The 16,227-nt window shown below is 40.3% G+C and overlaps 1 protein-coding gene across 1 annotated transcript in view; it reads left to right on the top strand.

Moving 5' to 3' along the window:
- Positions 1–985: 985 nt before the first annotated feature.
- The window catches only part of TAFA1 (TAFA chemokine like family member 1), a gene marked incomplete at its 3' end in the record, with an annotated part of 226,185 nt that continues 210,943 nt past the window's right edge, over positions 986–16,227 (top strand). The window contains exon 1 of the mRNA XM_082004575.1: positions 986–1,523. Within this exon, the coding sequence (XP_081860701.1) occupies positions 1,406–1,523 (118 nt within the window). The 5' untranslated portion in view covers positions 986–1,405. The remainder of the gene's footprint in view (positions 1,524–16,227) is intronic.

Raw genomic sequence — 16,227 nt, 5'->3', positions numbered from 1 at the left:
AATTATACTTGTCAGTTTATGTGGTTCTTTTCAGCCAATTAGACTTAAAAACCTTCCCCAAAACTGTCTGCTGCTTTTAAAATAACGGCAAAAAAAATCTTATATATTTTGCATATATTGCGTATATATTGTATATATGCATATATATATGCATATATTTTGTTACCACTGTATTTCGCTATTTTAATACTGTTAATTTTCCTACTGCAGTACTCCTCTTGATATATCACACACAGACTTTTTATTTTTGTTTAAGGACATGATTTTTCTATGTGAGATTTAATCCTTCAAAGTCTTTCTTTCTCTGTGAAAATTATGTTCAGCTTATTGGATTATTAGATAGAAAAAGGCGTCGTGTCATAGGCACTCTCTTTATTCAGCCAGAAGTTTGATTAATTTGGCAATATGAAATGCAGCAGAAGGTGTTGTTAAGGGAACTGGACGATGTGTAGCGTAGCTGAGCCTTGCAAACCTCCCGATCCTTGCAGGCATTGAGACAGAGCTGTTGAAGTTAAAAAGTCAGAGAGAAATTTAGCCAGTTAGTGCAATAATGAATACAAGTGTGAAAAATCACAGTTGTCTATATTGGATGGCCAAGTATGCTACTATTGGGAGACAAAGAAATTGGTTTTTCCCTTTGGAATAGGAATCTTTTTAAATTTTTTACACAATCTGCTTTGTGAAAATATCAGATCTTCTTTAGAGTACAGATGAAATTCAGCCCGGCCATGCTCCAGTCACTTTACATGCACAGGTTTGACAAAAGGAAGCTGATTTCATCTGGGTATTAGAACATAATTCTGAGAAACAATTTTCTTTGTTTCACGGACAGCATCATGATTAAAAATTAATGCTCACAAAAGTCAAAACCAATAAACTGTTACCTTCTGGGTCAGTATTAGCCTTCCAGTCTTGGGGCTGGAGTATTTCTGAAATGCATCTCAGCTATCTGATGATGATGTATGCCTATCTGTGATGTGTTTAAAGTAGTTTTGATACTGTCTGGACATCATGGGTTTTTTTTAGCTGGCTGTGTGATTATTTGTTAATTTTTTTAACTCCCTTGTAAATTCAACTATGGACCAGTGTGGGAATATTTTCCAACCTTCTGTTTACATTGGTTTTGTTTTTTTGGTCCTCAGATCATTACAGTTTCATTTTTTACCACTGAATTATTAAAGTTATCTAAGCTCCTGTGTTGACATCTTGTTACCTCAACTGTCCTTTTTGGACATGACCTTTGTTGTACGACAATTGCATCCTGCAGGGGGGAATAATAACCCAGAGACAAAAAACATTTAGTAAAAAAGAAAAAAAACCTAAAAACTCTGTTTATTGGAAGCTGACTATTCTGTGTGCTGTAAGGCAATGGATAATAATGTCTGTCTAATATTTTGTTTAGAGAATGGCAGTGGTCTCTGCAATGTCCTGGGTCCTGTATTTGTGGATAAGTGCCTGTGCAATGCTGCTCTGTCAGGGGTCCCTCCATCACACTTTCCAGCAGCATCACCTGCACAGACCAGGTAGGACCAAGATCAGCTGTGGGATGCCATAACATTGCAGGCTTTCTGCCCATGCTTATGTCTGTCTTGATAAATGATTGAATAATCGTAAAATCCATTTTTATCGTTTAACTTTTATGAGTTGCTTACCTTTATATTGCACAGCATCTTTTTTTAGATCAGTCTAACACGTGTTGTGGTTTGCCAATCTGATGTTGGAATATTTGTCCTTTAACATTGTCTTCTAGCAACTTCCCGACACAGGAATCCCCTTTTGAGTAACTGTTTAGTTTCTCTGTCTTTAGTTCTATCTCCCCTTCTCCCCATTTCATGCAGTTCTGGAGTGGGTGTATAACTCGGGAAGACATCATGACAGGATGAGTTTGGGTAACTTTGCAGTTATCTGACCCAAACTGAACACGGGTTTGTTTCTTAAAATACTGGTGTCAAATCTCACTCATAGTCACTTGCGTTTACTGGAGGTCGGGTGTCTGCCTTAGAATAACTGTCTCTCGTTTATCCCAAGGTTCTCAAGTATACCTCTGAAAATTGATGGGGTTGCAAAAGTGCACCCCAGAGGAGAATTTGGGACTGTCTTTCAAAGGAGTTAAATGCCTGTAAAATCAGAATAAATCCCACAGGTTAGAGGTGGAGAATGCAGCTCACTTGGACTGTTGTCATCCACAGAGAATGCATATTAGTAGTTTTATTGTGTTTTTATTAATAGAAATAGATTGCATAACTTTTTCAACTGTTAATTGTGCTTTGAAGAATATGTGCTGTGTTAAAAATTGAGGAGTTGGCATATTCTAGCACAGTCTTATCGTCTGGTTAAATTAGATCGGCCAAGAATGTCGCTTCACAAATTTGGATCCAAAGAAAAGTGGGAGAGGTTTTAAGAGCTTTAGAAATGAAAGATGAAAATGTTAACTCAGTGATGAATCATTTAATAATGTGGGAACTATACTTCAATGTTCTTTAATCTAATGGCATACCTTCAAAGATGGATGGTCTTGAACTGCAGGTCTTTAGCAACCTGAACAACTCAAAGTTTTCCCAGCTACTTTCCTTCTCCAAAAGTCCTGGATATTGGCATTGTCTTGCTTTCTTGTAATAAAACATGCACAGTATGAAGGAATAGACCTAAGTCTTTGATAGACCAGCTCTCTGTAGCTACGTTAGAACATCAGATTAACTAATAGTCTTATGTTTACTAGCTGGCACTGGAAGTTTGAAAGTATTTGAAGTTTGTGTGCCGCGGTTCTTACTTGGGAGTTGCAGAGAAATGAACAAAATATTTATTACAATGCAATTGTAAGTAATGCTGCTGGTTATTTGAGTCTGTCCCCCAGTGAAGGAAATAGGGGAAAGCAGCCTGGCTAAACAGAAAGGTAAAAGGAAAATGTAATCTCGTTTTGTAAAATCAGTTGAAACAAGTGACATTATGAGAAAAAATGAGAGCTGGGCAGATTCAGAGCTCTGCAACATTTGCCTAAGCTTGAAAAATCACCTTTTTTATGAAGCAAGAACAGCAAGACACCGAATGCATACCAAGTGTTGGGGAAATGTGAAAAATGACAAAATCTTTCACTCGGAGATGTGATACAGATAGAGTGAAGGTTTTACAGCTGCCTCCTCACCTACTTAGGCTCACAGGAGGGAAAGCTTGGCTGTTTCTTCCTCGGGCAGCTTCTCCGCACCCTACGTGAATAAGATTGATGGTGTTCTGATCCCAGGCAGCCAATTTCAGTCTCTCAAGAAATAATCCACTACATTGACAGATGAGTGGAATTTGACATGATGTTCACCTCTTATTCAGATTGTGCTGCACCTGGGAAGTACCAGCTAGTGAGCATCCTTTAGGGAAACTGTTAGAGATTTTGGACAATTTCTGCTGTCACAACAGAAAATCATGATAGTGTTTTTTATAAGGCCGTGAATTTGCAGTCTGCCAGCTGAATGTGAAAGGTTGTACATAAAAGGGATGGAAATATGTTAACTAGCAAACTGAGTGATTTTAATGTATTCAACTGCAGTCCCTGAGCACACCCTATTTTTCATATTTATAATATTAGGAATGCGTCATTTACTTTAGTTAGTCACTGTGTAAGTAAGATTAAAACATTCAACCAAATAAAAGTGAATAAAAAATGGATGCAGATGAGCCAGTGCCTAATTTCAGTAATTTAATATTTGGTATATGAAATTTCAACTTATTGAATCATGGCAAATATAGCTGTAATCAATAGCATGCTCAGCATACCTTTTCTTTCAGTTCGTGACCTACCATAGATAATGACACGCGCTAAAATAAGAGAATTTGAGCTGTTCAGCTCCATCGTGGGGCTACTTTGGTACAAGATAATTAAAAAGGCAGGTTCCACCCTGTCTTGTGCTTCTCATAATTGATGAATAGAAGAGCCTCACTGAGCACAGGAAGGTGCAGGTAAAAGATAAAATCCTCATGGAGTGTATTTAGCATAATAAACTTGAACCGAACTGAGTGGATTAGCGCAGTGAATATACCCATCTGCACTACTGCGGTTAATCCAGTTTTGAAACCCTGGAAATCAAGGGCAATATATGAAAAGGTTAGTTTATCATCAGAGATTTCTGAGCTTGTTCTTTTTACATTTTTTTCCTGAAACTTTCTTAAGCAAGTGTCTGAATGAGTTGAAATACATTTCTACACACTGAGCAATCACAAAAGTTTAAAGCTTCCTTTCAGTGTAGTATAATTTTTCAGTTTTATAATTCAGTACTTTATTCAGTTAGGTGACTTAGCAGAAGGTACGAACCTGAAAACAAATGTGATAAACCGCTTTACGTGACAGTATTTGTAATTGACTGTGCCTTTATTTTCTGTGAAATGTTGGCAGGTGGGCACAGATAGCAAGGGCGTAGTAAATATTGCTTGAATATAAGATGGATGATGCTGTATTATTTGTACCTGTTCATGAATTTTTTCTTGTCTTATTAACACAACAAAAAGTTTGAATGTGGCTGTTAAGCACCCGTAAGTATTGGTGGCTGTTCCTTTTGATTCTGGTAGGTGAGGTGGGCAGGGTAGACTTTCAGGTTTCTTTGGGATCTGGAGGAGACCTTTGGAGTAAGCTGGCTGAACACCATTGCAGTATAATTCCCCTTGGGTAATACACGTGGCTTTCTGCAGGTTTTTATGACTATATTTCATTTTCATGAAAACTATGTTAGGCAAAGGACGTGTGAAAGCATTCACAGGAAATAACTTTGTGGAAACACATCTCCCTTTTTTCAAGCACGTCATTTCTGTCTAATTTAATAAGAAACGGCAGTAATGAGAAGAATTCCACATTGGCCATTTTTGGCTCCGTGATACACACAAGTTGTAAAGGCGTTGAGTTGGCCCGAGGATTAGAGTGGACAGGTTGTGATTTGCAGAGTTAGCCGAGTGCCTGTGACAGTCCGTTGATCATCTGATTGACAGGATTGACCTCACCCAGAGGTAGGAAGTAGATGCTGGCATTTGGCAAGACAGCAAGACATTAACAAAGCAAAGGGTTCAAGTTTAAAAGATGAAAAATAAACACTCCTCCCTCAATCATGCAATTCTTAGTAAATTTTCTGGCTTTGTTCCATAAATGAGGGATGTTTTGCTCCTGGTGAGGACCACCAGGTAGTACTGGATCGCAGTGGACAATGCTGACCACATGTTGCTTAAAAATACAGGAAAGCACATTGGATTCACCTGTAAGTTCTTGCAAAATAATTAGGTACACATTAAGGATGCTAGAGTAGTCTTGCATATAGTGTAAAGACGTGAGGCAGACACAAGCAGAAACATGTACCCACTGTAGCAATGCTGACATTTGCAAATATGTTAATTAAAAATAGGCCTGTTGAGAGGAGAAATCATGGACTGAATCAAGGCTGGAATTGTGTGTCTACTAAACATGAAGTACCTTTTATTGTGACAGTAGTTAATGATGTGCCCATTAAAAATCATCTCAAGAAGTGATTTCCTATTCCTCTTACTACGAGGAGGAAAATCAGTCTCAAAGCAATTCTACACAAACAAGCAATATCAACCTAAGGATGCTCTGAGCATGTTTCTCAGTAGACAGCATTTTGCAGAAACTTGAGTCTGTGGCTGTGAGCAAAAAATTTCTTAGTTCTGATCTTGGCTTTCCCACTGATTTTTTTTTTTTTAATAGCCTTGGGGGAAACCACATACTTTCACAATTCAAAAAGTCTGTTATTTTCAGATGCCCCATATATGTGGCTGTTCAGTTCAAAACAGGCTGGGAATAATGTTAGTCTGAATCTAACTCCTCAGGAAAAAGTAAATAAAATACATATCTTTACTTTGCAGAGCAGCTGAGTTTTGGAAGATTAATTCTACAGGATTTTTACTCTTGATATCAATAGAAGCAAGTGTTGGACTAGGTAATTAATATATGAATGTATACAGTTTCTGTAATTAGCAAGAATTGTATTCCATTAATCATACTGCGTAAATGCAAACTGGTGGCTTCAGTGCATGATGTCCCAATTGCCATGCAATAACTTAGCTAGTATCCAGTAGATCACGTCATGGACATGAAAAATGACAACTGGTGTTTCTTGCTGTGTTAATTAAAATCACAGAATAGTTTGGGTTGGCAGGGACCTTCAAAGCTCACCGAATCCATCCCCCCTGCCATGGGCAGGGACATCGTCAACTAGAGCAGATTGCTCAGACAACCTGAGCTGGAATGTTTCCAGGGGTGGGGCTTCTACCACCTCTCTGGGCAACCGGGGCCAGGGTTTCACCACCCTTGTAAAAAAGATTTTCTTCCCTATATCTAGATTTTCTTCCCTATATCTAGTCTGATCTCCCTTCTTTTAGTTTAAAACCATTACCCCTTGTCCTGTCGCTTCAGGCCCTGCTAAAAAGTCTGTCTCCATCTTTCTTATGAGCCCCTGTTTAAGTACTGAAAGGCTGCAATAAGGTCTCTCTGGACACCTTAAAGAACAAATTTATAAGCTCTGAGGCCTGATTCAGATCTTTTACACCAGTAAATGCACAGGAGGCACCATATATACCCTGGTTTGTTCATGATCAGAAAAACCTGCTCACAACAAGATATTCCAGTCACTCACTGGAAATCATCTCTCGTGGTAATGGAAAGGTGTATATACTGCTGGCCTTCACAGGCTGGTCTTCAAAATGTGAAACTACCAAGTAAAGAAATCCAGGCTGGAAGTACTTACTCTGTTCCTGGTCACATACAACATATATTTGGGTGTATGTGGACAAACATTTGCATGTATTTTGTGTAGGCAGAGACCAGATGTAATGAAATGAACACTTAAGGACGAGGTAGGATTGCCAGCAGCATGATGGCCGTGCATTGCCTGCTGCGCCTGTGGGATGCCCTTGTTTACAGCAGTAGACTTTGTTGGAAGTATTGTACCCTGGGACTTTTTTTTCTGAAAAATCAAACCTCCAAACAAGAAACAATGTGGCCGCAGGGTGTGTTTGCAGCCAGAGCGTTGGTGATGTGGTGGTTTTTTCTGGGGTGTGTAAGCCGTTACTTCAGTGGGCTCCTGCCTTTCAGGTAAAGGGGAAAGCGTGGGTGGGCATTGCCAAGGAGCAACGGGTACCCCATGGAGGGGTGAAGGGAAGAGGAGACCTCCTTCACCACAGAAGGGCACGCAGCCCTGAGGCCCGCGGCTCGGTTGCGGGCGGGGGAAAGCTGTCACCAGCCATGCTGCCGCACGTGACGCCTTGTGACTTCTGGCCTGGGGAGGCAGAGCAGCCTGGGGGGAGCAGGTGCTGCAGCTCGATGGGCTGTGAAGAGCAGCATGGCCGAGGTGCGCCGCGGGGCACTGAGCAGGCCGCTGTGCCCGGCACAGCTCTGCGGGAGCTGCCCGAAGCATGGCTGCGTTCCCTGCAGTCGCCCCTGCCACACACCTTGTGTTAAAGAGCAATGGCAAGGTGCTAACGGTGGTATTTTGGGGAAAGGACGTGCTTCTTGCATGTGTGCTTTGTGCTGGTGGTGTCTGCGCTCCATTTTGGTCCCTGCTCTGCCCTTCCTCCCAGCCGTGTTCCTATCCCCAGCCCATGCCAGGTCAGCTCTCCTTCGGGCCCGTCAGCAGGCAGCCATGCAGGCAGGAGCAAAGCATGTCCCTCTTTGCTTGGCAGAAGCTTCTCTGGGGAAACGAGGACTGCAAAGCACCTCGTGTGATGACCCCGGAGGACATTTTCTCTTCCCGCACCTGTGTGCTGAGCCTTCATCTCCCAGTGCAGCCTTGGGGCCTTGGTGAGTCATGAAGGGACCTCTCCGTGCACTGCGCTGCTTGTAGCTCGCTGTCGTGGTATTCAAGGCTGAGAATTCATAGCATGGTGGTGAAGTCCCAAGGAAAATTTGGCACATACAAATATAAACCGCAAAGGCAAACTATGCTGCTCTGCGCTGAATTATTTCTGCTGATAACATCAGAAATCAGCCTTTAATGATTAGCCTACTTTAGTCCAAGGCTCATTTATATTTTAAAATGCAATATCCAAGTGCATTTCCTCATAAGATAGATGCGTTTTCTCCCATTAAGTTTCATATTGTTTTATCCTATCCTGCCTATAATCTTTGTATTTCCTTCTGAATGTTTTCTTTTCTACTCTGCTGTGAAATCAACCTTTGCTGTGAGCAAGATTTATTTTCCTGATGGGATTCAGCATCTTTGCTATTTCCAGATGCTCTGTACAGAACAGTTCTCTCCAGCTAAACTTTTTTTTTTTGCATGGGAGCAGTGCTAGGGATTTCTTTTCATTGTGCTCTAGGCAGGGACCACGAGGACTGCAGCACAGTTGGACTCAATGAGACTCAGTCAATGAGACACAGTGGGGAATTGGGGGTATAAATTAAGCTGAATGAAGTTACAAAGCCCCATGTACATATCTGTGACTTGCATTTCTATGCTCTATTTAGAAAATTGTTATCTGGCATCTCTCTCTTGCCTTCTGTATTGCTTTCGGAACAACAGTTTTCCCCTTTTCCTTCGCCGTGGGTGCAGAAACCAGTCCTGCCTTTCTCGAAAGGTCACTTCAGTGCCAGCAGGTGCAGGATCACTGTTGCTATCATATGGTAATCAAAAATCGTGCCGCAGTACTCCCTTGTAGTCCTTATTTCACTTTGAGGGAACAGGAACGGCTTTGCTCAGGAACTGAGTTGATGGCAAGAATGGAGGACCTTACCAGTTTTTGGATGATGTGAAAGATGGTGATGATCTCAAGGATGATGATTTCTTGAGAATCACCAAGTGGAACACATGGCTGTTATCGGGGATGGCTGAATTTCCTTCTACCAGGGTGCTCTCATTGTGGTGCCTTGTCTTTGAGGTACAAGCAATCTGGGAACATATTGATCTACACTAGCAGCTCCCACTGACAGTCACATGTGCTGGGTGCTTTTAAAACTATGCATAAGTATTTCTCCTAGGAGCTGTGAACTTGTATTTGTATATCATGCACCTTACATTCACTAAACGAATAGGCAATTAAAAAGCTGCTTAAATGAGGATCCTTGTTCCTTCATGACTAGAGGAGCTGCTGGTTCAGGTTAAAATATGCATTTAATCCATCTTCATGCATGAATCAAAACTTCTGTTGGATTAATTTTGTTTTCTGTAGATGACAAATCTGAATCAAGAGCCTTCATTGTGAATCAGGTGAACACAGTGAGCAAAAATCACTTCTGAAGTTGTGTGCATCTGAAAGTTATATTGATTGAGAACTTGATAGGAAAACTCCTGTGAGCATGCATGTCAGTTTATTGGAAAGTTGGGAACTTGGAATTGTGATTTCCTATGCTGTAAATAATGTTAGCAGCCAACAGACTCTATAGATCAGCCGGAGAGCAGGCAAGAGCCTCAGGATGTTAATGGTACACACTCTGATAAAACTTTATTATCTTTTTTTAGTGTCCTTATTAATGCTTTTCAAAAATGCTGTTAAATATTTCTGGCAAGCAAAGCATCAGTTTAACTTCATTGTATTGTTAAGGATTTATTAATTATAATCTTTTCTTGCAGAGTCTGTTTATATTTGATGATGACATTAATTGGTTGCCAAAACAAACTAGAGTTAATTGTGTTTAAGTGGCTGGGAGCAAGCAAGGACAGTTTATTTGGAAAATCATTTTCATTGATTTATATGTTTATTTTTTAAAAGAACATGAATAAATTAAACCTATTGTTTAGCACCTTTCCCTTATGTGCTGCCCAGAAATCATCAATAACACAGTTATGACTTTGAACAGATTCAAGGATGGAAAAGTATCTGTATTTTATACATATGTATTATTTTTTTTGCCTGTCCAAGCCTATTAAGAAGTAAATGTTCTCATTCTGAATTTAAATAAAACCTAAAACCAAATAGAAATGAGATCAAGCAACGCTGAAACTAACAGTAGTGTTCAGAACAATGCTTTCTGGAAAAAGCATTTCAGAGGAAAACTTACCTTCCTTTCGAATTTAGCTAAAGGTGTTTTGGATAAGGAAGCTATGGTAAAATACACTAAAATATTCATAGGTAAATATTTTCTATAGTAACGATATTAATATATAGTTATATTGTATTTCTATGACATAGTGATTGCTCTATTTTCTCTCATGCGTTTTAAAAATGGCTGATTTTACGGTTCAGAAGCTTTTGAACACCAGCATATTTCATGTTCTAATGGTAAAATCATAACTAAGTGGAGCGTTCTGAGGACTTAATATTTTTTGAGGAATCAGTTTCCTAAGTTGAAACTCTTAATTTAAATTTTAAAAAAAGTTTGGTATTGTTGTGCATTCCTTTCTGCCTTGATATTCCTCATTGAAAAAAAAATTTGCGTAAGATTTCTCTGTTATCCCAGCAGCTACCTAAGAGAAGTTGTCATCGTGTTAAATGAATAAATCCTGTCTGTAAGCATATATTCAGACATACCAGCAGCTGCCTCTCCCAAATGAAATGAAGCCCTCACTGACATCAAATCCAATGCCAACGCAAACACAAATGGGGTCTTCTGTGTTCTTCTAGCTGGTACCATCTCGTTTGATTTGCAGCAGCACTGAACTTAAAGGAGGTCTAGTGTTTCCAGAAGTTGCCTTTTTCCCCCAAATCTCTTCTGTTTTAATAAAGTGTATTTCCCTTATCTAAAAATCTTGCTTATATCATAAGCTTTAGGGCTACGCAAACTCTGTTTGTTGTGAATATCATTGACTCGTGAAGTTCCTCTTCTTGGTTACTTGCATGGGATGCTTTCAGATTTGGGTGGTCAGTCAGCCAGGAGTCACTATTGTGCATTAAAACAAAAACTCAAGAGGTGATTTGAAGTTAAAAGTTGGTTTTGAGTTTGTAATTGGTTTCAGTGTGCCAGGGCAGGATCTGACATGGAATGATTATTTCTACGCCAGTTCCCACATCTGTAGTATAATTATGTCCTAGTAATATCCTATTTTTGTGATGTTTTAAAACGCAGCTTCCCCCCCGCCCCAAGGTAATTAGAAACTGTCTTTCCATGGCTGAAACCTTTGTGCTTTCTCCATTAAGTCAGCCACCCGGGTGGTGTTTATCTTAACCTTGTTTTGAGTTTCTCCAACAAATAGATGACTCCTTTAGTTCTAATTTATTTTCTCTTGGTATTTCTATTATCTCTTTCCAGTAGGCAGGCAAGGAAATCAGATGTGCATCAAATGAAACCATTTGTCATGGATTAGTGCATGCAAATGCCTTGATGACAGCAACAGACAAAAGCCGTCGAGTGTCTGAATGCTAACTTTGGAAAGGAAAATTAACAGGGCCAAACCACCGGTGATAGCAGTCTGGTAACGAGATCATTCAATGCCTAAGAGCAAAGCGACACTCTTCTGTCCCCTCCCTTGCCTTTTTTTTCCTCTTAATGAACTCTTAAGACATTTTGGGGTAATGCACAGTGACCCCTGCTAAGTGGAGAGGTGTCCATGGCAGCTCCCGGCTTCCCAGGGCTACTTGATGTCAGGATCTTCCCTTTGTGTATTAAAACCCATCTGCACCCACAGCAGAGGAAAGGGATGGGACTCACAGCCAGGCAAAAGTAGAGAAGACCATTAGTCTGCATACCCCAGTTTGTCACAGCACGCTGGGAGTCAGAAGAGCTGCCAGGCAGGATACTTAAGTGAATCATGTCAAGGTGGAATATATCCTCCTCAGTGTCTTGGTTGGAAATGTTTTGCATTTCCCTTTTCCCCGGGGACAAAATTGGTAATTGTTTAATGCTGATCTCCTACTGTTGATAACGCACTGAACTGAATGAGCTGACAGCAGTTATTAGATATTTATCTCATGCTTGTGATTGTTACTCCAGTTTCTTTATGAGCCTGGTTGGACTCTCTTGAGTCCTAAAAGGTAAGTGTGGGCTCTGCCAAGTTCCCCACTCAAAGGGTGGTGTGAGGAAGAGCTGAGATGCACTTATGGGAAGGGAATTTTGAGATGCCCTGAATGGGAGCAGGCCGTGGACAACAAACATCCTGTGCACATTTGCACATTGTATTTCCATTCCTCCCAAACCACCTTTAGGAGAGCACCAGACACAGAGGCTGTAGTTTAGTGAAAGGACCACAACGGAGCCAGATTACCTGCTCTCTTTAGGTTTTCACTCCATTTCAATCTTCACCCCCTCACCCCGGCTTACTTTATTTCTAAATCTGTCTCACTTTGTTTAAAAATCAGTTTCCTTTATTTTCTTTTAAATCTTTAGCTGTTATAGCTCTCACTTATAGAAAAGGCTATCTGAACCTCCTCCTCTTAAAGTCAATGCACCTTGATGTGGTGTTTGCGCAACAAAATGCCACTTGATTTCATTCCAATTAGAACACTACCCACGTTTTTATGAAATAAATTGTTTCAAACATTGCTATTTGGAAAGAATCAAAATGGAGCTATTTGATCAAAAGATTTGAAATATTAAAATACATTTTCCACTTTCTGATATTGACTCAATATTTTAAGTGTTTTCTAACAAAAAATAGGGAGAATACAGATTATAACTTTTTTTCATCCATAGAAAAATTATTTCTGTTGCTCAGAATTTTCCAATGGGAAAAATTTCACAGGTACTTTGTGCCTGTGTCTCCAGCAGACTGTATGCAAGGCAATATGCTGTCATAGTGGTTTCTATGTGTGTTTTTTTTGTTTCCCCCATCTGCCCTTATGCTTTGTTTTTTGTGTATTTGTACTGGAACCAGATATTCACCCTTTATACACCCAAAGTTTCTTCCTGTTTTGATGCTGTATTTTAGTCAAGACATCTTGTTGAGGCCATGATGTTACCACAGCATAAGCATGTTGGTCAGACTTAGTGAGGCAGGCTCTGGAAAGCAAACTCTTGACAGAGCAGGACCAGTTCTGAAAATGAACTGGTGATAAAAATAGGTGCAAATGAAAAGAGGGATTTCTGCTTTCAGTGTGAATCATTTGATGGTTTCTCCTAGTAAAGCAGTTCCTTAACTTTTTAGATTTTATTTGAATTAGCTTTGAGCTACCTGGTGCTGTACGGTGTTTTGTGATGATGTACCTCCTATGAGCAGTGTGGTATTAAAGCGGTTCTTTCATACCAGTCATACTCCTCTGAGGTTCAGGCTATGCAAGTCCCCCCTAAACCCTGTTCTTAAGTAAATTGAATTATTTGCTTATGTTCTCTTTTTTGTTGTTGTTTGTTTTCTAGTCTATCAAAGGAAAAGGTGTAACCTATAGTGTCTAGAGATGAAAACAAACTACAAAACAGAATCACGTTTTTACTGAAGTCCTTCTGGTGAAGACTGTATGTCTTTAATATGCTGCTCCCTACATCTGAGGGGCTGTGCTCTTTAACGAGTGAAAAGAGATTATCCCTTAGTCCTGACAGAATCTATAAATCAAAGTCTGTTAAGGGAAATTCATAGAGTTTAAAATTTAAACCTGCTTTTAAATGTAGCTATAACAAAATAATTTCCTCTGTATAATAGATGTGCATTGTATGAATTAGTACCTAAAATTTCAGAGGTCCTACTGTAAGCTGTGTCCTGTCTGCTTTTAAAGAAGTGCTTTAATGTCTGGGTTTCATATAGGAACCAAGCAAAGATATGAACAAAATTCAAATATGTCTTTGTCAGGAAGGATTAATTCCATATTCTGGTAGCACATACAGATCTCAGAACATCAATATTTGCTTAAAAGGAGCATAGTTTTACAGGACAGCCAACCAACACCTGCCTTTCTGTTTGGTTCTTTTCTTTATCTTTATACCCAACCAAGGAACAGTCGATCCCCCTGCGCAGTCTGTGCACAGCATCCAGCAGTGGAATAGATCATCTGAGGAAACTGAGAGATCTCCATCATGAGCATATTCAGGGCAGCTGAGACATGAATAAGTGAGGTTTTGTTATTCTGCTCCTCATGTAGCCTCCTCAAGTGAGGCTGGTGGCAGCCAGACACTGTCTTCCCAGCTGGTATCCAGAGCAGGCATCCCGTCCCTAGTGCTCTGTCCTTGGCATGGTTTGGTGTGCAAGTACAAGTGTTGCTGTGAGCCGGGTGATGGATCATGGAGGCTCTTAGCTCCCTCTTTTCATGAAATCAAGTGCTTTACTGTAAGCCAACTTCACGCTGGCTTAAACTTTCACGGTGGTTAAGCTATAATCTATCAGACTTCCCCAGCTGTGAGGTGTAAAAAGCCTTCACGTTCACTTACTGTTACTCAATTGACAAACAAGTTGTACCGTTGTAGTGAATTTTTCCCCGGTGTCCACGCTCTCAGCTGAACCACAGGCTCAGCGCATGCAGACAGGCAGTGCGGCTTTTTCTTCAGATGTGGAACTTCCCACTTTTTACTTAATCGCTCCCTTTAAAAGATGATAAGGTTGGGCTTGTCTTTGGACAAAAAGGCTTCCGCTTTAAGTGTGTTTCTCATTTGAAGGCTACGCATCCCACCAGAGTTTTGTGCGATATTTCCAATTGCACAGGCAGCGTAACATTGATTCTGCATAACTCAACGTAATTTTTGTAACACGTCTGACTTGCAAATCTTGTTAACCGCATGCTGTTATCTCAACACACTTGCAGGCCAGCTACAGCAGCATAAAAACTTGTAAGATAAATCATGTCTTTTTTTTTTAATAGGGGGGAAAAAAATTCAGACTATTTTATTTGCTACAGTTGGAAAAAACCTAATCTCTTGATTGCTTCTAAAGACACAGATTGCTCTGGGGAAAGACTTAGATCAGTCCCAAAAGAGGACTGTGCTGTGGGGGCTCCTAGATGGAAAATCACCTGTAAACGATGTCTTGTTTGGTCCAGCCAAAAAGGCGAGGGGGGGCGGCTTGGTAGGGCTAGGATGCTGTTAGGGTCCTGCATGTCCTTCCCCACTGATGGCCCTTTTTTGGCTGCTGCTGTTGAATTTTCAGCCAACTGCAGGTTTTGCTTCTCACTCACTGGAATCTAGAAAACCTCCAAGCTGGGGAAAGGTCATCTCCGTTATTTACCTCTTTTTTGGCAACATAGAAGCTCAGAGGTCTTATAGCTACATACCGGTATTATTATGTTTCCTGGCAGGATTTCCTGCTGTCATAGAGCACAGCAGTAATCCTGTGTCCCAGCTCATGTTGGGGCCACCTGGTTGGACTGGGGAGTCCTGGCAAAGTATCTTGTTCCACAGGATCCTTTTCCTCTCATGCGATGAAAAGGCAACTGAACTTCAGCTGATGTCCCCTGCCTGGCTTGCAGAGGGTAGGCCTTGAGAATCAAACTAGGTCTTGATTCCATCCGTATTGCTGAATTAATGTGAAGACTGCAAATTTTAACCTCTTGTGGTTATAAACTTCTATGTGCTTGAGGAATTGTAGCAAATTTTCTTTTCTATTGTGACAATTGTTTGTTTATTTTTGTAGGCTGAAGGAATGCAGGGTAACATTCTGCATTTTGCAGAGCAGTGTTTCTTTTGTTGTGTGACTAAAGCAGTGTAAATAATTGAATCTTTTCTATTTGACAGCCAAAGCAAGATATCAAGTGTTGGTTTGGTGCAGTATTTACATTTTGAAATTAGTTTAGAACAATTTGATTGTTTTTCTTGCTAACTGGAAAAGAAAAAAAACAAAACCTGGAACAATTTTTTGTATTTCTAAACACTGAAAGAAAAGCAAGGAAAAGGCCAGATTATAAATTAATTTTAAAAGTATAGAGAAGGTACTGCTTCTTTCCTTAAATAGATGTAAATCAGAGTCTCTCTAATCAGAAGCTATGTTCTGCTGTAGAGGTTGAGTCTTCATCTTCTCTCTCCTGAAAGTAGAGTTGTGGTGTCAAGATAATGCTGGTAGGAACTTCCAATACCTCTTGAGTTTTCCATTTTGAATAGGTAATTAGGTAATCCAGAGAGCAAAGATGGGACACCAGGATTTTTCTCTCTCACTTGTTATGAGAGGGCAAAAAAACCCAGTCCGTTGCTCACAGTCTCCATGGCTAATGTGTTTTATATAAGGTTGAATGGGCTTTGAGATATGCCCTACCCCTGCCAAAAAGCGAGGAGGTGGAAGGGGCAGTGCTAAACTCCCTGCCACTAAAACTGAGTGCATGGCACTGCTCTGAGCTGGTGGGGGCTCTTGGATGCTGGTGGCAAATGTTGGTCATTGAGAATTAAATGCATGGGAAAAGGAGGTTTTAACAAACAAAGCACTGGTATTTTAAAAATACCTTGTCACAAAATTTAACCTC

Source organism: Phaethon aethereus (assembly GCF_964289735.1).
Source record: "Phaethon aethereus genome assembly, chromosome: 11".
Classification (NCBI taxonomy): domain Eukaryota; kingdom Metazoa; phylum Chordata; class Aves; order Phaethontiformes; family Phaethontidae; genus Phaethon; species Phaethon aethereus.
The sequence above is the reverse complement of the archived record's forward strand: the minus strand, read 5'-3'. Positions and strand labels throughout refer to the sequence as shown.